Raw genomic sequence first — 21,709 nt, forward strand, 5'->3', positions numbered from 1 at the left:
GCAGGACTTGCCAGTGGTGAATAGCTTATGCATCTGGCTTCTAAAATGCTGCCTCATCTGTAATAATAGCTCTTTCACCAAGATAGCTACTCCTGCCATGGAGAATATCTGCATTGCACTGATGGCATGCCTACAGTTTGTTAATGTTAATTGAGATAATGTTCTCATTGAATTCACAACCATCTTTAACCTAAACTGACTTGTTCCATTTCTGTGCAGTTCTGTGGCACAATCTTAAAGCAGTAATTCGAGGTGGATGCAGAGGCTGTGGAGTCTCTTAAATCTGGTCTGTGCTCTGCAGCATGAATTGGACAGTGTAGCACAGCTTGATTTTGCTCTCTGGAGAAATAGTTGCAATGCCTCTTTAAGTCTTAGAATGGTGTTCAACCTCACCTCATGGTCATCTTAGGGATTCAGACTGGCTACTACTAATTTTTAACTTCTTTTATTCACTGTATTTCCTATCCAAGGTGGATGTGGCTTCTGAACAGCTGGAAGTTCTCTTTCTCCTCCTCCAACTTCAAAACACAGTCACCAAATGCATTTTCATAATTAGCTTCATCTGTCTTTCTCTTTGGGATTTGGTTGCTGTTTCAGATTCTAAACAATCTGTTTCTCACTGTGATTTTCATCTGTCTCGTTCACTGTCTGGGCTGGACTCTGGGTCCAAGATGCTGTTTCTTGGTCATAGAGAGAATAGAACAGCGTGACAAGTGCCTGCTGTATTTCTGTGCTGCATTCAGTGAAGCTGAAGAGTAAGAAAACATGTCAGGTCCTAATTGGACAACATAATTATGGAGTACTTAACAGAAAGGAGAAACTGTGAAGGGAAGGAAAGTCCTCTGATATTCAGGAGAGCAGAAAAATGTATTAGAATCCAGGGCTCTTGCAAGGGGAGAGTTTTGTCCTCTGTCCTGCCAGGAAAACTTTGCAGGTTAAGTGGGTGTTACTGTTCATTGCACCTGGGTTTTCAAGTCCACCTATGATACCCATAAATACAGAAATTGCTCTTCTTTTTTTAGACAAAAATTTCAAGGTTTGAGGGTGCTCCTTTGCGATAAGGATTGGCTTCACAGTGTGGCAGATGGGACCTACCAGGGAGACACCAGCAGATGTGGAATTGCATGCTTTGTGCCCTGCTTCTTTCTCTACAGTCTGGCAAGGCTTGCAGAGGCTACAGAGAACTACCCACAGGCTCTCCTGGCCTGAGCTGCCTGCGGAAGTGGTGACAGCAAGTGTTTCACACCCCTGGAGAACTCATCTGAGGGTTCTCTCAGTTCAGTGTTAATATGCTTACAGTCGTGCTCCAAATTCTCTCCTTGATTCTCTGCTCTTGCTTCTGCTTCTCTGCACTTCTCGATGTTTGCATTTTGGGGGGTTGGGGTGTTTTGGGTTTTTTTCACCTGTATTTTTCTGTTCCTTACCTTCACTTTATTTTCTTCTTTCTTTAGCCTATTTCCTTTTTGGTTCCTTCCTGCATCCCTTCCAGCGGGGGCAGGAGCTGTCTCTTACTTCTGGTGCTGTGCCTAGCACAGTGGGGTCCTATTCACACTTCATACTTAAGCACTGCTGTAATTAACACAATTGAAAGATGTTTTATTTAAACCTCCAGTAGGAGAATACAGACTCCCTCTAAGATGTATTAAGATGTTCTTAATTTGTGCAAGTGTATGGTAGGGGGGGTCTTGGCAACTTGCAGCTACTGCAGGTGGCTTCCTGTGGGTTTTGCTTAATGGTACAGTCTTATGCATTTGAAGCCTCTTGGTGGATGCAAAGAGAGAATGAAAAGGAATAAAACAGTGGTGTTGTCTGTTGTCAGGGGTCAGAGATGAGCTTGTCTCAGTAACATGTATATTTAATTGGATTCAAAAACTCTAATAAATGCAGTTAGAGCTGAGCCAGGGAGGTCTCCAGCAAGTAGCCGCCCTACTTAAGCAGTCTGCAAGAAACTACTTCAGTGAGAGGTTTGCAGGTCATACCAGGTATTTTGATGGGAAGACTGTAGACCTAGGGAATTCCCAGGTGAGCTGTTTATTATTTGGTATTCTTTAAGGGGCAGGAGTTCTAGAGTCTGACAGTGGTCTTAAAAGTAGGTGTGTCAGTAGGTGACCAACAATGGATTTACTCATCAGCCTTGCTAGAAGGCGCCGATAGACTCGTTCGGGGTCAGCTGTTGAATGGCACTAACAAGTGGATAAACACGATCTGTTTGTAACTCAGGGTTCTTCGTGTCAGGGCTCAGTTACAGGGGCTTTATAAGTTACTATGTGTCAGCTGAACTGCTATAGCTGTCTTTGGCAAATAATTGCTAAATCATGTTCCCTGATGCTGTAAGAGGAAAGAATAACTAAAGGAAATTTCAAATAAGAAATCCTAGAACTGTATAGGCTGAATTTCTCAGCTAGCAATTAACTCAGAGCTAAAAAGCAGAGGAGAATACTACTGAGACCAGAGTCTTACAGTAAAATGATGTTGTCATACTGTTCCTGTTCATTCCCTATCTCCGTCCTTGTCTCTTGTGGTGCATTTAACCTGTAAGCTTTTTGGGGCTAAAATGACCTGATCTAAGATTATAAAAACAAAATCTGTTATGATCGCTTTGATACTTGCTTCCTAATCTGTGGAATCACCTTATCTAAATTTAGAGTTGATTTATATAGCTAAATAGCTTTTGTGGGGTGGGTTCTTCTGCATGTGGGTGGAGAGAGAGGAGAACAGAAAGAGTGCCTACTAAAAATAACTTAACAAGCATGAGACTGCTTATGAAACCCCACTGGCAGTCAGTGTTTAGATTACCTTAATTGTATGTTTCTGTGTTTTTTTCCAAAGCAGAAATATAAGTGTAAGCATTCTTGCAGATATTTTGTTTAGTCACAGAAAAAAAATTCTTTTTATGGTACTCCCTAAGGCAATTATACAGAATTTTTTCCCCACCCGAGTGTTAAACTGCAGCTCTCTTCTTTAGAAATTTACAGTTTTAGTCTATGTTTGCCATCACAGAAAGAGGTACTTGAAGCAAGCTCTGTGTTAATGAGAGAGAGATGATTAACACAGACCTTAAATGTGTCTCAGGTGAGGGCACCACCTTACACAGTAGTAGGAAGGACAGCTTATAGTAAAATCAGTCTTTTTTCAGACACTGCAAGTAAACATCCCTTCCAGATTCAGCTGTTTGGTTTATAAATCAGTGGGGTGTTAACTTGCTAGGATTTCATGGTGGCCGATGTAAGCAGCTGATTGTTGGAATCCCATCTGCCACAGTTGGATCCAGGGAGGTCATCTGATGGCCAGTGTGATAGGCATTTAGGCTACATCAACAGTGCTCTTCTCCTTTTTTTGCTTGTGTTTTTTGTTTTGTATTTTAAACTGTTCAGGGTCAAGTTTATGCTGGAGTAGAGTAGCAGAACTGTGTGGCCAATACTGTGCTGTGCTCACTTTGACTTCCGTGATTAAGATATAAAAACCTGTAGAAAGTCAATGCCTTAGAACTTCATGTGACCTTTTAGTGGACATTTTTAACAAGCTTATCGTGAGAATGTTCTGGGACCTGCTCGCTGCCCTGCTTGTTCTTTAAAGGCTTGTTTACAGTCTTTAGCATTAAAGGGAGTGAATTGAATGGCCTCTCCAAAAGTCTATCATTACCTCTAAAGAAAGACTTTAAGCCCCAATGGCATTTTGAATGTCTGAACTGGGATGCAGTAGATCCAGATGCTGTTCCTTCTGCTAAATTTTAGTTTTTCTTTTTTTTTAACAGATAAATAATTGGGGGGAAATGTCCCTGCATCTCAATGTAATTTTATGTGTTTATTACATCAAATGTAGGCCTATGAGGCATGTCATTACTTGTCACAGTCTGCTGGAAATACATTTAGTTTCTTTTTCCTTTTTTAGTGGCACAGTTACCTTGAAAAGAGGTCAGTCGAGTTACACAGTTTCATTTTTATTATAAAGTTTTATCACCTTTCTAAACTGTTTGTTTTTTATTTTGTACTGAGAGTATCGTTTATTTTACTAGACAGAAGTCAGTCACTGGTACTGTGTTTACTTTTTGCTCCATTTTTTAGTTCTTTCCTGAATAAACTTAACACTTAGTACTTTGAATTTGTATTGCCATTTTAGAACCTGTTGAGCAAAATGTAGAGCTACCATTTTTGAGGTTGCAGGTTTTGCCTTCTGCAAGACAAACTTTTTTGGGAAAAAAAAAATTTCAAATGATTGACATGTAAAAAGCATTGTTGTTTGGTGCAAGTGGAATGAACATTTTCCTTTTACTTCCCTCCTTTGTGTCCAGCTAGAGGCAATGGTAATTCTGATTTCAGGGTGGAGTGTTTTAGAAGCCTTTTACCTTGGTTATCTTTGATGTGGCAGTTGTTGCTGAAATTTGTCCTGATTATTTGTCTTGGGATTGAGCTGAAGTGAATTGACACATAAATTAACCGTGTCTATCATTTGATCATTAGCAATAAAGCCAAAGAATGACCTATCACTCTTCACATTTTCATTATATATCACTTTGTGTTTTTGCTTAAATTGAATGCAGATTTTGACTGTTGTAGAAAGCAGCATATTTGATATTGAGTTATGACACCATTGCATTAGTGCTGAGTAGAAGGAAATGGTTTATGTGGGTATTGAACCTTTCTGACCTTCTTAAGACCCTAAGAGGCATCACGTTCATCCTGTGCATGCTTTATTTCAAGCCTAGCCGTTGCAATTCAGCAATATTTTTTGTTCAAGAAAAGACTCCAATCTAAAATAAAAATCTGTGTTGCAAAAATAACCCTACCTTTCAGAGTTTTTAATAAGGAAATTATTCTAAATTTTGTCCACCTACAGTTCTGTCCTAAACTCTCGCAGTTTCTGTTTCTAGTCATTTTTTGCAGTATGTCCTCCACCTGCAGACCAGAGCTCTCTCTGAAATGTCTGTTCCTTCTTCCTTTTAGAGATAATCCTCCAGCTTTCTCTTTGACTTAAATTGTTTGCGCTCTTAGGTCTCACTCAAAAGATTGTATTTTTTCTGACCTTATGATGTCTGAGGCTTCTTTCTGAATTTACAGTGTTTTGAATCATCACTGCTGCATTTTGGCTATCAGGATTGAGCATGCTATTCCATGGGTGTGAATGGTTCAATGGGTGTGAAATCGCAAAGAGATTTTTTTTTTAAATTTTTCTTTTTTTTTTTTTTCTGTCTGGTGTTCCTCTGCTTATACATCTAAGCATTGCTTTAGATCTCAGTAGCAGTGTGTGCTTCTGTCTGTACTGGGATGTAAGTCAGAGTTGATGACTCTATTCTTTGGATGACTTTACTTGATTTGGCTGCATGGCCTATCATCTTGGGTTCTGGATCCCTCTGCTTAATTTGTGCCTGGGTTAGTAAGGAAAGTCAACTGCTTTTTCACTGGTCTCTACCCTGTGCATAACTCTAAATCTTGCGTCTTAATACTTCATGGCTTGTCTTTCAGGTTGTTAACATAAGCAGTAAGTGTGAAGGCAAAAATGAATGCTGGTGGCATCTCCTATTATATTTTATTAGATCTTAGCGATGCTGGACTAAGGGCTAGTGTATTATAATTTGATTAATAATCTCTTTTCTTTCTATGTGTTTCTTCATTAGTTTGGGATGTGATGGCAGGTCAGAAAACCTACAGAAGTCACAGTGCTTGTGCATCAATGTTTTTTTCTTTTTTGTTTTCCAAATGAACCTGTAGTCCCTAACAATATGGAATCCAACAATCCGATCTCTATAAAGTAACTTACTGCTTCTTTATTTATTGTCAAAGTAACTGGTATGGTTCTTAAGCCAAAATTGTTGTCCCAATAGCTGGATTGTGTGAATCATCCCATCCATCTTTGAAGTTCTCTGAGTGTTCTGATTCCTTTCAGAAATCACTTCTCAGACTTCTTAGTTAGCTCTTCCAAAATCCTTGGATACAAATCATGAGATTCTTCTGATCTTAAGTAATGTCTAATGGCTGCTCTTCTATTGCAGTATTCAGTTCCAGTCAGGAAGTCAAGTGACATTTTCTGTGCTAAAACAAGTATATGCACATATGTATATATTTAGTGAATGCATCTGCCTTATCTGTGTGATGATGGGTACACTTACATGTTTTTGTTCAATGTTTGACCTGAACTGTTTTTGAAATTCCGAGGATTCCTTTTGTTTGGAGTATATTTAAAAACCAAACCACACTGTGTTTTTTAAGACTCCTTTCTTTGATTCCCTGAGGTTTTCTGATTTGGTCCATGAATGTTCATTTCAAGAAAGCTGTGACTTCTTATGAGGGCATACAGTGATGAGGCAAGGGGAAGTTCATTCAAACTGAAAGCTTGAGATTATACATAGAAATTCTTTACTGTGAGGGTGGTGAGACACTGAGAACAGGTTTCCCAGAGAAGTTGTGGGTGCCTCGTCCCTGAATGTGTTCAAGGCCAGGCTGGATGGGGCTTGGAACAGTCTGGTCAAGTGGAGGTTCCCTGCTGATGCTGGGGGTTAGAACTGGATGAGCTTTAAGGTCCCTTCCAACCGAAACCATTCTATGATTCTGTATGGTTCTAGGATTTTTGTCTTGTACTGTCTCCCACTAGGTAACGTTTACGCAGTTCACTGATCAAGAAAGGAACCTGTCTAGTAAAAGAGTTCATAAATACCATTTTACTACTTTCTCCCCTGTACTGACTCACAATTATTAGTTCTTTGTGAAACTATCTTTTTTTAAAATGTAGTAGGAAAAATTAATTAGAAGAAGAAAATTAGTAGTGATTTCTGCTGCTGACTGTCTTTCCTCAAGCATACTCTGGCCACATTAAAGACTTTCAGAGCAGCTGCTGACCTTCTTCCTTCATATGCCATGAAGAATTACCTAAGAAGCCAGGTGTTTTATTCCATAGCCGTATCTGATGATCAGCACCAGATTCTAGCAGATAGCTCAAGAAAAGTTTTCTCTTAAAACATTTGTTTCACAGAGTAGTCAGATCTTTTGACCTTCCAGTTACCTGCGACTGAAGATGGCCATTGCAGTTCTGATAGACTTCCATTCCCCTCTGGTCACTCATTTCTTTCTAGGTAGTTGTGTCAGCTGCTGGTTGTAACCTTATCCCATTGGCAGGGGCTGGATCCAGCCGTGTCAGGTTTCTGTGGAAGTGACTCCTTGACTGTATTGAGCATTGAGCAAATTTAAGATGAAACAGTGCGGCGAAGCCTTTTGAAGGGGAGAAGTAGTCAAGTGACTTAATATTGAGCCATATCTTAATAGTGAGGTGACACCGAGATCTGAAACAGTGGAGATATTTAAGTGGACACAGTTACGTGACCTCAGACATTGTACAGTGTGTTGTAGGTCTGTGAAGTTTTCTTTTAGGGTTTAAAAACAACCTAAGTAATACCTAGTGGAAAAGGCTGTGGGCATGCCAGTGAGCAGGAATGTAGCAGTTGGAGAAGGGAAGCAAGAGGACATAGGTAAAGTCAAAAGAGAGGAAAAGGTGGAATTTGTAGGCAATGCAAAGGATCAACGTTGCATTTGAAGTAGGAGTAAAGCTGCTGTAGTCATAGTACTAATACATTGTTCCTTCACTTCCACTGTAAAACAAGTGGAAAAGGGCACATATACGTATAGTTGAGAGGAAAAAACGGAATCTTAGGTCTCTGTATGTGCATTAAAGTGTGTTTTTAGTGCTCAGACACTAAACAGCTATAGGGATTTAGGGCGGACATAATTTTGGACTTTCTCCAGGCCCGTTCATTAGAAGGTGTGTGTGTGGGTGATCAGTAGCAAAGGATGCCTTTCATTGCCTCTGAGGACTGAAGTGAATTTTTCTGAATGATACCTCATTTGGCACAGGCCAAAAGTAGACGTGCAGTACACTTACAGAATGGTCATCTTTGAGCTAATAGTAGGAATCTGCAGCTGGCAGGATATATATGTGACAAAATGTTTGCCCACTAGCAGGATCCCTACTCTCACCTCAGCAAAACCAAAAACATCTGCCACCATGTATTTTTTGAGATGCAAAAATAGGGTTGTAGCTTGCATTGATGGTCTGTGGTCTTCTAAGTGGAGTATGCTCATTTCTTCCCACAAACTTCTGAGTATTCCCTGCGTTCAACAGTGCTTCCACTGATTTTACCTAATGCTTGTGATGTGTCCCATGTGGTCATCATGTGCTAAAGGTAGAAAGTCAACTAGATCAATCAGAGCACTTGGAAATTAAAATGTCTGGATTTTGTTTTCAGTTTCACGTCAGAATTGTGGAATAAGCTCTTCATCAAAAAACCCAAACCCAAATACCACATCAGGGATGTTAAACATCAGTACTGTGTGAGGAAATGCTTTAAGGGTTTGCATGAAACATACCAACTGCAAGTACCAAGTGTATTATAGTGTGATAAGTTTTTATTTTTCCTTGTGCTTCTACCCTGGATGTTATAAAGGTGGTTGGCATAGATGATGGTTACACAGTCACATGAATTTGCTTTTTTGTTACAGTAAAGCAAGGTCATATTGCTGTGTGCCCTAGAAAGCCACAGCTTCTGGACATGTGCTAGTGATGCTTTTCATGTGAGCTATGCCAAAATAACTATTTAGTATTTTGGTATGTAGTCATTCCTTTCTTCTTTAGTTTTTCTATTTAATGTCCTAGTTCTGTTGTAGACCTTACAGTCGAAGGTGTTAAGGGTATTGTGTGGTTGACAGTGCCTGCTTATCTGCGGGGGACACCACGTTTGACAGTCTTAAACAAAATAATAGGTGAAGGGAATGAGATGAGAACGGTCTAGGCTTCCCTTAAGGCTTGCTGTGGTATAATGCTTCTTGGTGTTTGCTGTTAGGAGTCTGTCTGGAGGTACTGAAGATTGCTGGGCTGCTATCTTGCATCATGCTGAGGCTTAAACCCAGCATTTCAGAAAGCTGTTTAGTGAACTCCTTCATGTGCTGTTTGTCTGGCAAGTCAGCACTTGCTGTCCAGACAATTAAAACTGGGATAACCATCCTGAATTGTGTACGATCTTGTGAGCAGTACCTACATCTGTGTAGTGCAAGGAGTGGCAAAGCCGGCTTGGAGCCTCTGGATGCTGCTGTGATACAAACACATTATTTGTATATTTTGAGAAGCAGTGAGATGTTCTACTCCTAGAGATCAAAGCTGTAAAGGGCGCAAGGTGAATTTTACCCCTACCCTCCCTCAGGTTCAACAATACTGTAATGGAATATAACTGAAACTCTAACAGGCATAACTTTTAAGATTGGAGTCCTTACAGTGTGTTTTGTTGAGAGGTTTGCAAAAACTGTTGTTTCCTGAAAGCAGGAAGCTGGGAGAAGCCTCTATGAGGCTTAATGGTCTGTGAATTCTGGTAGAGAAACAAAGTAATTAAAGTGTCACTGCGTACACTTCTAAGCTCTGATGATTTCAGCAAGTTTAGTTACGAGCTGTTTTCCTATGGACTTAAAGGAAAGTGTCTGAAGCTGACTGGTTTCTCATTTGAGCTCTGGAAAAGTTGGCTGGGTGGCTGCAGCTCCACTTTGGGACAAAACACTTGAAGTGGCCTGAAATTCAGGGTTTGCTTTTGTGGACAAAGAGGCCCCCTGAGAGAGTTAAAGCTCTGAAGAAAGTCCTTAGAGCAAATCTTTTGATACGAAGTACTTCAAATCTCAGCCAGTGTTGCCAGGGACAGTTATTTTTATCTCTAAGAGTTCATTAGTCTTGATTTTTGGAAAAATGTAGAACAAAACTCATTAACAGTAATCTCAATACTCTGATCTAGTGAACCCTGCCAAAAAGAAAAAAAGGCCTCTCAAAATCAAGCAGGTAGGGGATTACCTTTTATTTGATGAGGATTGCTGTAGTAAAGCAGGTGTAACCTATTTGTATATTTGATGAGTTAGAATGCTAATCATAGAATAGTTGGGCAAATAAAATCCAGTGCTGCTATGAGAGTTACACCTTCAACTTGCTTACAAAAGAAAAAAGGGTTTCTTTGTCTTGCTGGCTTCCTTCCTTTTATTTCTTACAACTATCAAAGAGGAGAGTGAATTTTCCATGCAGCTAGTATACTTCTATTTATGCTTCTCTCTCTCCTCGGAAGAAGACATTCGTCTGTTCAGTGTTCCTTCCTACCCCCTGCCCCGTTTTCTCTCCAAATTTATAAATCTGCATCTCACCTGCTCGTGACTATTATGGGGAAGGGTTATACCTACTCTGTATTGCTTGGCAAGTTATTGGCACCCTTAGCACTAATGTGCTTTATTTATTTTTGATTTGTTAATTTGTTTCATGGAGCAGTTGTAATCATAAAAGCAAACAATTTGTAAGAACCTAAAAGGCAACATAGGAGATGAATAGCAGTTAATGTGGATTTTTCAGGAGGAAATCATGTCAAGCCCACCTGCTTTTCTTCTGAATCTTGTAGGTACAGAAGTAGTAGTAGTAGATGTGGGTATCTTGACTCTGAATTTTTCAAACTAATTTTCTCATGAGAAATCTAGGAAAACAATGGACTACGGGAAATTCCATGAAAGGCATACAAAATGATTTGATTATTTTGTTTGAGAATAACAGGAGGTTCAAAAAAAATAGGATGAGATATTTTATGGGTTTTTGCAAGGCCTTTATGCAGTCTCATAGGATTCACCAGTTTTCACCAATTTGTTAGCTAAATTTAATGTAGCATCGGGAGGTGGATCTTCTGATAGTGACTGTGCTTGAAGGATGTGACAAGCTGGTGAGAGAGTTCGGTAACCTTGGATGCAGTTCAATCAGGACAAATGCAGATTATTAGGCTTTGATAAGAGCAATCAGGTGTGTAAGTGGAAAGTGGATGAGGATTGGACAGTCAGCAGCTCTGCAGAGGAGAGTTTGGTACACAAGCTGATCATGAGGTTGCAGCATTGCACAAGCTGCAAACATTGTGCTGGGCTGTACAAACAAGTGTGTTGCAAGTCGGACACAAGAAGTCACTCACTGTGCTGGGGAGAGCTGAGATAAGCTTCCTTTGCAGAGTCTGGTTTTAGGTGCTGTACCTGAGAAGTTTTTAGTAGTGAGGAGAGAGGTTCCCGAAAGAGAAGTAACTTCTGCATCATAATAACTTTCTTTGCAACAGCCCTCATATTTGAAGGAGGCAGTGGGGGGAAAGAGAGCAGGGATGAGCTGTGCCATTTTTCATGCCCTCTGGGAGCAAAATAAGGAGTGTTTCACCTAAACTGCACTAAAGCTATTGATTGAGCTATCTGTTGGAAAGATTTTTCTAAACACATGAAGAGTGAAGAGAATACCTGGAGAAAGTTGAGGAGAGAAGGTTTATTAATAAGCAGATGTGATGAGCATTTCTTCAGTACAGTTTCTGTAGAACTGTGGTGACTGCTGTGGAACAGCAGGTTCTGTTTTTTTCTTGCAGCCCTATTTCATTCTCTAACCTGAGCCTGAAGGGCTCTTTATTGCAGCTGAAGGGCAAGAAATGCCCAGAGTGTGCTTGTAAAATGCCTAAAGCTTTGGTCCTTTTATGAACAAAATCAGACTTTGAACAGGGCGTGAAGCACTGTTGGTAATAACAGTGGGGCTAAAAGTAGGTGATAGCGGCTTGGGTCTTTTGATGGGAAAGTGGCTGGGAAAGTGCTTGTGAAACCCACAGCCGCTGCATCTGCACCAAGGCACATTCACCTGTGCAGCCTCCACTGCCATCTTGCATCCTGAGCACTGCCACTGGCTGCGTTCTGGTTCACGTTGAGATGCCAGCTGAGTGCCTGCTGTTGCCATCCTTCTCCCCCTGCCCCAGCAAGTGCATCCCTTCTTTGCAAGGAAGTCCAGACAGACATGGGAGAAGGGAGGAACAGGGCTGTGCGATCTGATGCAGCCTGGGTTTCACTTCAGGTGCGCACAGCCAGGTTTGACAAAGGTTATGCTTCCTGGTGCTGCAAGCTGAAGCTTTACATGTGGGCGGATTTGTTACAAAGTGCTCCTGGGTTTTATTGCCAGATAAATGCCTGCAAAGATCAGAGTGCTGCTCTGAACTCATACTGGCAGTTTGGTTTCTTCAGTTACAGGAAAAATACGGGAAAATGCTTAATTTTGGTAATACAAACAACACCCTGTTTAATATCACTTACTTTATAATCAGATGTAGGGATAAGTACTTGGCTTCTTTGTGCATTGCATTTTATTGCTCAATTATTTGCTTCTGGAGAGCAAATTTTTGTTAGCAATAATCTAAATGAAAAATTGTCACCACTTAATATATATTGGTAAAAAACATGTTCAGTGATTTCTTTGTGTTTTGTCAGAGATTTTCTATTTTTCTCTATAATATTGAAATACATATGCTGATCTAAATCTTTGTCTTACCCTCTTCTGTTTTAGTCTTGTTGGTCATCTTGTTTACACTGTATTTTGACTATTTGTGTATCTCTCGCTTTCCAGGAGACAAAGATGGCAGCAAGGTGACTACAGTAGTGGCAACTCCTGGACAAGGTCCAGACCGACCACAAGAAGTCAGCTACACAGACACCAAGGTGATTGGAAATGGATCTTTTGGTGTTGTGTATCAAGCCAAACTCTGTGATTCAGGAGAGCTTGTGGCCATTAAGAAAGTCCTGCAGGATAAAAGATTTAAGGTGAGCCTATGCATAAGTTCATAATATTTTCATGAATGCTATCTCCTTTTCCATGTCTTTGATGGCAGTGTTTTTGATTTTCTTAATTTATTTTCATTGGAGCACATAAGTACACATAAAAATTTTCAGGACTAAAGATTAAACAGATGGATTGTGATAAAGCAGTGTAGTTTAGCTTGAAAATCAGTGAGTCACTGTTATAATTATTTGTATTAGTGCAAAGCACTAAGCTAAAAATACTGATTTGATGTGCTGTTTCCAGGTTGCAGACCAGATTTCTCAGACAGTGAGCTGTGGAAACAAGGGAAAAGCTTTTCTTAAGGTTACTTTTTTCTAGCAAAGACTCTTCTCCAGTCATTAGTAATTAAACTGCTGGAGGGAACAGAAGCCTTTGGGCTTTGTTCTTAGTTGTTGCATCTATAAAGTTGAAGGCTGTATTTGAGTAAATCAGAAATTGTGAAGGCCAAGCAAGAAGATAACAGATACTGAGCCCAGGGCAGTTTGGGCTGAAGATCACTTACTTCTCTTGTTACCTGATTTATAAATGTGTTCTATCCTGGTGGTTTTAATACACTAGTGATCCTTTATTCTAAACAAGTAGCCTTCCAAAGAGAAATCTTTTTATCTAGTGATTTTTAAACCAAATGAAAGTTAAGAACCATAAGCCACCTCATCGCTTCTGTTAGTCCTCTGCTTGGTTCCTAATGTACTTGACTACTTTCCCTTACAGTCAAGTGGCCTGCAGATCAACTTGTGTGAGAAGTACATGATAGCAAAGGTACTGGTTTTGACATTTCTTGTTTCCACAGTAAGACCTTATGCATAGCTGGTTTTACTGGTAATATTTGTAATTTGCATCCTTTTTTGATAGCAAAAACATTGTTTTGAAGTGTTTTGAAGGAACTAGTGTATGTCTTCTCCTTGAGTCTTCAAATTTTGTGCTATCGTCACCGCAGGCATCAGCATATCACAGATGCATTAGATGAAAAATGGGAAAGATACGTTTAGATTAATGTAATCATGCAGAATTGTTTACTTCTAATTGAGGAAGGCGTACAAAGTTCTTACATAGTTCGTACATCTGAGTTATTTCTGGACTGTATTACGGGTTGAAGGTAATTAGTACTTGGGAAGCATGCAATATGATGTAAGGGTGCCTTATTTTAGGAGAATAAAGAAGAGGCAAAACAGAAAAGGAAAAAACAGGTTCTAAACCTAGCCATACTTGAAGGATCCTTTTTGTCTCTTCCCATTGCATAGGTTTAGGGGGAGAGTCAGGATATTTCCTATACCATGTCATGCTTGGTAAATGTCAGCTAGTGCTTTTGACAAGAAAGAATCTTTGATTTCTTTAGTCTCATAACTCTGGGGTTGTGCAGTGTGTCAAAAATGAAAACTTAGCCAAGCATTTTGGTTCCTGACCATCAAAAATTAATAGTTTGTGACATCTTACTTTTTTTAATCTCTGTTGAGCATCTACAATAAAATGTTGGTCTTTGGTTGCTTGTGTTTTGGTAGTTGGTTCAGTGGCATTTTGTTATGTGACTATATATCTTTTTATTTTGGAGTGTTTCTTTAAGTGATTAAAAAAAATGCATCTCTTGAGTATTAACTCTTTCTTTGTTAAAGCAAAACAGCTAAACTGAGAAGCTAAATAGAGTGTTTCCATTTTCAGATATCTGAATTAATTGTCTGCATTTGATAATACAAGCTGAGACTATCCAATACCTGGAGGCTTTAGTACCCCTAAACCAGGTGTAGTTAATGGTTAAGTCCATGTGTAGATTTGCAGATCAATGGCATTAATTTAAAACTACTTTTTAAAACTTCATTATTTGTATGGGTCACATCTGCAGTAGTACCCAAGTTACGCATTTTTTCATATTTTTATCCCAAACTTTTTTCCCAGCTTCACAACATCATCTACCTTTGGCTAAGCTCCCTAGTTTTTTCCATCATTTGTCAGTTTAGTCCTCCCATTTTTTTTCCCATTCTGATCTAGAAGTGTATGTTATGTTGGCAGGAGGTGTAAATTCCTGCAGGCTGGATGAAAGCCTCTGCCTGGACTGATTTGGAAGCTAGACAGATGTACCTTATATTAAGAATAGCTTACAGTTACTTCAGGGTATGCTACTCTTTGGGAATGCCTGATCTAGGTAGTAAATGCTGGACCACATGATTTACCAGTTAAAGCGGGAACTTCAAAAGTCTGTCGGCTGAATGATTCGAGTGCAGTGTAGGAGCAGATCAGATTTTGTTTTCAGAGAGCTGAGCTGTGGGTGCAGTTCAGCTGGGCTGTTGCCATCCCTGCTTGGCTGCCCAAGTCCAGATCCAAGGCCTGGTCAGTGGAGTTCCTTAAGAAATCTGCCACTCCACTCTCATTAATGCATATTCCCACTTCAGCAATGGTTGAAGGGAAAAAGCCAGCCATACTGTAGACAGCCAAAGGTGGTGGTGGCTTGTTTGATTTATTATCACTTTCTGAGGGAAGAGAGGGAGCCCTGTAGAAATACCAGTCTGCACTCTTCTCAGTGGTGGACAAGCAACAAGAGGAAAATGATGTATGAAGGTTGCTTCCTGAAATTTGAATCATGAATGAAATTTTCAGCCGTATCCTTCTAGCTGGTGCCTGCTTATCCCGGTGCTTGTCTAATCCTGATATATTTATTTTGGTACATGCTGTATAATTCCTTAGTCATGATTTCTTCAAAAAAATACTTTGAGAAGAGCCAGCAGATAGTCTTGAAACTTACAGGGCATGATTCAGAAACTTTAGGAAGTCCCAAAAATGCAGGCTCTTTCTGCATTTTGTGAATGTGGAGGGCAGTTATTGTGTAGATCTGGAAAATGCGCCTCAGTTGCCAATTTTAGATCTCTGTCAGGAAGCTGAGATACTTTTGTCCAGGTTTAAAGCTAGCTTGAAAGCTGGAATTACTGGAGGAGGGTTGTCTTTTTTTCTTTTTTCCTTTTCCATTACTATGACAAATCAGCCTCCCAGCATTGGTTTGGACCAGAAAGAAGTTGAGTATTAAATCATTGCTGAAGAGTTGAATCTTACAGTTTCTGTGATGATAGTTTGCAATGCTCCTACTTAGTTCTACTCCCTCATTGCAGTTCAAATGTTTTTCAGTTTGCCGTTGCAGTTCCTGCATGACTGTGTTTTAAACAGGATCTCTGAATTGTTCTGGATTTTAGGTTGTGTGTGTCTAGAGTTCAGTATAATGTACAGCAATAGTATTGGTATGCTAGGGATAGTGGCAAGTCATTGAAGGGAATAAATAAAATACAACTTAGAGATTTATGCTTAACTTCAGTTTGCAGTTCTGCCTTCAGCAAGCTAGTTCTCCATACTAAGTGTGAGGAATTAAGTAATGTGATTTTGGGCAATTACCTGATACTTGAATGAGTAGTTCACAAACTGTGTGCTGTTTGTCATTAATCTGTGAAACCACTTAATTTGTTTGATTTAATTAACCGTCTCTCATGGAAGGTTATACTTTTGGAGTGGTGGGTTTTGGGGTTTTTTTCAGTTAAAAGTGGAACGGGGGTGAGAAGGATGTTTCTCTTTGAAAAATAGTGTAAGGCAGCTGTTCACAAACTTTTGGGGCCAAAGTGCTTTCAAATGGCAAAATTTCCAAAAGAGAGTGACCTGGCTTTCACAGTTCTGTACTGTGTTTCTGCTTCTATCTCACAAATGCATAATAATAGGTTCTCATGCAAAGCATCGATAGGTGCAGTTAAATGATTCATAGTATTTTCAATTATTTTATCCATGTGTCTGTGTAGGCCCTCCAGTGACACAGCCTAATTGTGATGCTTGAAAAGAAAATACAGTAGCATAAATTTTCTTGCACTGCTTTTGTTAGCATGTTCATTGGAATATTCTTCAGATTAAGAGTCTGTCATGTTGCTGTCTAAATGTGCAAAAACCAATAATAAGCAAAGAGGTATGTTAACATAAACAGTTATTTTTTGTTATTTCTGTCATTCCATTAAGGTTTTTAGGAAATCCTATTGGAATGAATGTGTGAATTGCTAGAAATATTTCACAGCTGACTGAGAATAAGTAGTTAAATTTTTCATATCTGAATTGAAGTACTTGATGTTTCTGCTTTTAGCACTGGGCTGTTGAAATCTAAATGATGAGGAGAGTTTCTACTCCTCCTGCACTTTTTCAAACCGTCTAGATTGGGCATCACATTTCTTGTTAATGGCTCACACAGACATGAAGTGTGCAGCAAGAGAAAGCCAAATTCCGTAATGGGAACCATTCATGCCATTCAGTCTGTCAAATCATTCAGGGACTGCCTTGGTTTAGCCATCCAGCCGTGTGTGCCCTTGGCTTAGTTGCCTGAATTATTTAAAGAGGCAAATCTTCTGGAGTGTGAGAGGATGTCAAACCAGGGCCCTCATGGTCCATAAACGTGAAGCACTGCATTGGTAAAGCTGAGGCCACTGAATAGTAGGCAGTGCTCTTTCCTATTTTTAGTTATAGAAGGAATAGGTGTTGTGACTATTTGCATGTTTATTGTTCCTTTGTTTTGGTTTGTTGGTTTGTTTTTTTCCTAAATATAAAGTCTTAGTGCTAATTTGAGCCTTAAAGCCCAATAAAGCAGCAGGATGGAAAAAATAAGTCTGTGTTGAGATTCTGGTTTGTTTCTTTCTCTGCTGGTGTGTGTACTTTTGTGAGCTGTTTGAAATGCTTCTGAAAGCAACAGCTTTCTTTCAGTTCCTGCCTCAGATATATCAAGCTGCTAAGTATAAAAAGATCCTTTTCAAAGTAGCCTATATCTGCTGTTGATGTTGTCTTATTTACAGCAACTTTGATCATAGCAGCTCCCATGAAAAATGTAAAACCACAAGGAAGAATTCCCATTGAAAAATGACTAGGTGTTTAGGTTTTTAAGTTCTGTTAACTTTTCAAGAGACTTCTCTGTTTAAAGCATTCAGAAATCTAGAGTTGACCCAGTTTTTTTCTTAATAGTTTTTGTGTCTCTGCTTGTGGTTGAAGGTGTAATTCTGTAAACATGCACATGAAAAAGTGAACCTGTTGATTAATGATTTGTATCTTTTGCTCTCAGAGTGTCACTTGTTTACAGACCACCATGAGAATCTGACTTCAAATTGGTTTGAATTAGTTCCACTTTTGCTGACTTCCCTCCCGCTTGTTTCTTAGCTCTTGGTTATCCATGGCCAGTTAAGATACAACAGATAGTAGCATTATACTGGGAAAAAAGGCTCAATTTTCAGGGGGCTTCAGTCTGTTAAGGCCACTGTTGGTGTGTCTGAGCTATTTTGAGGGGGGATGTACTCAGGTAACTAGGGTAACCTGGCTGAAAGAAGAGTTAAAACAAGTTTTATTTTGCAGTCTGTAAGCTTGGGTTATGGGTAGTCATGTCTATAAACTGACAAGCAGACAGAGGTTTGACACCCAGCTTCTTGATATGTGTTGGGGAACCCAGTTGTAAAGATTTAAGGGAAGTGGTATCACTGTCTCTTCTGTGAAGGTTTGGTTTCCCTTTGCTGGCTTCAGACGGGATGTGTGCATCATCTTGCCTTTTAATGTTTTAGCAAATCCATCTTCCAGACTCCTATTTCTATGTATTGTAGCTTCGTCATCAGAATGTTAAACGTACAGTTGAAGAGAAGCCATTGTTACTGCGGAATATCTCATAGAAGTCTGAGCTATGTGCCTGAGTTGTGGACCCTTTCTTTCAAGCACACAAGTGGACATTGAAGTCACAGAAAAGACCTCCAAGATTGATTCCAGCCTTTAACTGATGACCACCTTGTCGACTAGACCATGGCACTAAGTGTTACATCCAGTTGTTTCTTGTACACCTCCAGGGATGGTGACTCCACCACTTCCCTGGGTAGTCCATTCCAAAGATTAATAAGCATTCCATGAAGAAATTCCTCCTGATGGCCAGCCTAAACCTCCCCTGGTTCAGCTTGAGACTGTCCCCTCTCATCCTGTTGCTGGTTGCCTGGGAGAAGAGACCAACCCCACCCCCACTTTACTACAAACTCAGGTAGTTGTAGAGAGCAGTAAGGTCACTCCTGGTCCTCCTTTTTCCTCCTACTTTACTCCTTTCTAGAAGGGAATTGAAAGTTATCACAGAGGTTCAGAATGAACACTGTCTTCATCCTAAATCAGTGTTTAAAGTCTTGAATACAATGTAGAGGTTGGAATTGCTCTGATGTATTCATGATTATCTTTCACTGTGACCTCTTGTTATTAGCACAGGTTTCCTCTGAACTAAGGACTGAACTTCCTTTTTTAATTTGTGTGTGAACTAGCTGAGTTCTCTCATACCTCCATCTAAGGATCATTGAATATTCAAACATCATTCTCTAAGGCCTTCTCTCAAAAGGATGCCTTTATTTACCATATCTCTGTTGAGTTGAAAGCAGTCAGGAGGTAAAAAGTCACAAAGGAAGAACATGGTGATGAGAATTAATAACATTTAAGCACCTTTCTTTTAAGTCTTTTAGGGCTTTCACATCGTAGCTCCTTTGAGGAATTGTGAATCACTGTTCATAAGACTGTCATGGAGGTGTTACTCTCTAAAGGATGCCTTAATTTTATTGTTAAATAGCTAGAAAGAGCATCCAGAACAATAGATCTGTCTTCTGACTATTGAGATGGTGTGTGTTTGTATCACAAGTGGGGATGGCAGGCTGAAAATATTTTTCATTGACTTCAGCAAATACTGCGAACATTTGTAAAACCAGCAGTAAAAAGATAATTGAGCATGATCAAAACTGTCCTTCTACTCCTAGCTGTCCTCATCTAAGGGGATACAGTTGCTCTTGAAGACTGAGGCCACCAGGTAAGATTTCCAGAGTGGGAGTTGCCTGGGCATGTGTTCAGGTTGTTTTTCCATCTTCTAAACAGCTGGAGGGTTGTGTTTGGTTTCAGAGAGGTTTTTTCTAATCTATTCTTTAACTCTTGTGTAGAGGCCAGATTTGTAGCTCTGGTCCAACTTAGTTTAACCAGATTATCAGAGACATTTACTGAGATAATAGCTTTTCTTACAGCAGTACTTGATCTGGCTGTCTCCTGGAAGCTTATTGGAGCCAATTCTGTCATTTGGCTGTAATTGCAGTTTCAGTGCCTGTCTCTTGGTAGCAACCAAAAAGGCTGGATAGAGATCTGAATTCTCACTCACAATCTTGTATTTCATTCCATTTTCCAATTTTCTCAAATTGTCCTAATGGATAAAAAAATCTGTTTCCTCTTGCTTTTGACAATCTTTGAAGAAAGCAGTGTACTGTTCATTGTATCAGCTGAAACCTCCCTGGACACACTTCAGTGGCCTAGAAGAGATCTAAGAACTCTAAGAAGCATCTTTCTAACTTTGTATTATTTTAAAGTCTGTATAATAAAATTATTTGTAGTTATGGCTGCTCCTGCAGATGTTTTCAGATCGGACAACTGAATTGGATGCATAATAGCTGTTAGTGCCAAAAAGGTCTTCAGTTTGGCACATGAGATGAAATGGAGTTTGTACTATGAGCATTGATTTCAGTGTTCTCCTTTTTAGCTGGGGAGTTTTGACTGATAATTAATGTCCAGGGAATGCAGTGTCATCCAGCTGCAGTTGGCCTAGGAAAGAGGAGGAAGTGCTCTTCATCTGCAGATTTGGCTTTGTGTGCCTGTAGAAATGTGTTTCCACATGTTGCCATGGGGAAACCCACATGTTAGTAGGGAAGTAGGCCCTAGGAATGTGTTCTTTGAAATGGGAGGAGTCAAAAGAGCTCTTGAGGGCTTTTTTGCCCTACTCCATGGATATTTGCGTGAGGCGTTTTTATAGATCCATGCCACAGTTTTTAAGTGGTGCATTTACATTGGATTTTGAGCTTTTCTATTTCCATGAGTTTTTCTGCAGTACTCCCTAGATTAGGACCAAAGATGGGACTTTAAAACAAGATACCTGGTTTGTCAGTTTTCTCTCTTCTTGCTCTCTTCTAGTGTATAACTTGAGACTAAAATTAAACCTATCTGTCCTGTGTGAATTTACTGACCAACAAAAAGAACCAGAAGATACATTACATTTATAAAAAGTCTTTTGCCCCACTAGTCCAGATAACTCATACAGCTGATCCAATAATACTTTGGTTTATTTCCTGTTGTCTCTCAGGTCTTCTAAAAGAAGTGAGTTCATATGTCTGCTTTTCTTAAAATGGATATATTTTTATACAATCTGTGAAATATATATTCTATGTATATATATTCCTAAATTAGCTGGAGACTGTTTTGAGACACGCAGGTTAAATGGATGCTATTCTGAAATAATGACATTTGGAGTGGAGAGTGCAGTTTAAAAGAGTTCCAAACCCATTGAGGTATGGAAATGCATAGTTTAAAGCACATAAATAGCTGTAACTCTGCCACATACTGACAGCATATTATAACTGTGAGAGTGTACTTGAATGTTGCAGAATTCCTGATTGTGGTCAAATTAAGTTCCATTTTGAAAGATAATTTCCTTTCCTTTGACTTTTTAACATTGCTGCCTCTAAGTGCCTGAGAAGGACTGGCATAGAAAAACAGTAACCCTGCATGCTGTAGGGATAGCCTCTTTATTTTACGTTTATAAATCAGTTTTACATCTGGGTCACACCTGCCACATAGAGGGAGCTTTGATTATGGCATGGATTTGTAGGTCTGTGTAAAAAAGGTAAAAATTAATTTTAATGTTCTTCATTTTGTAGTGTTTTGTGGAGAGATCTTTGGTAGCCCTTCAGGATCACAACCATGGAGACTCTGTATCTTTGCATCTCTGAGACTGGCAGATTACAGGCTGGTGGAGCAGATTTGGGTTTTCTCATTCTTATCTAAAAACAAAATGTTTAATGGCTGACACTCTTCGTGTGGCAGTGGAGTGAACTTTTTAAGTGTACAACCAGTGCAAGTGGAGAATCAAGGGCAGTCTTTGTTTTGTGAATGGAGCCTGAATTTGGTCATTTAAAAAGTCACAGTAAAATTCCTGAAGTCCTTCTGAAGCTCAGGGATTTAGTGGTCCACTCTGCATGAGGCTGTACATAAATTCTAAGCTAGTTTTATTTTTTTTCATCTTGCAGTAGTAGCTGAGATGATCAGG

The 21,709-nt window shown here is 39.5% G+C and overlaps 1 protein-coding gene across 2 annotated transcripts in view; it reads left to right on the forward strand.

The window, feature by feature from the left end:
* The window catches only part of GSK3B (glycogen synthase kinase 3 beta), a 149,184-nt gene that overhangs the window by 42,331 nt on the left and 85,144 nt on the right, over positions 1–21,709 (forward strand). For both annotated transcript variants that reach the window (XM_048293900.1, XM_048293901.1), the window contains exon 2: positions 12,409–12,602. In XM_048293900.1, coding sequence (XP_048149857.1) covers positions 12,409–12,602 — 194 coding nt within the window. The remainder of the gene's footprint in view (positions 1–12,408; positions 12,603–21,709) is intronic.

This window comes from Corvus hawaiiensis, chromosome 2 (genome assembly GCF_020740725.1).
Source record: "Corvus hawaiiensis isolate bCorHaw1 chromosome 2, bCorHaw1.pri.cur, whole genome shotgun sequence".
Classification (NCBI taxonomy): domain Eukaryota; kingdom Metazoa; phylum Chordata; class Aves; order Passeriformes; family Corvidae; genus Corvus; species Corvus hawaiiensis.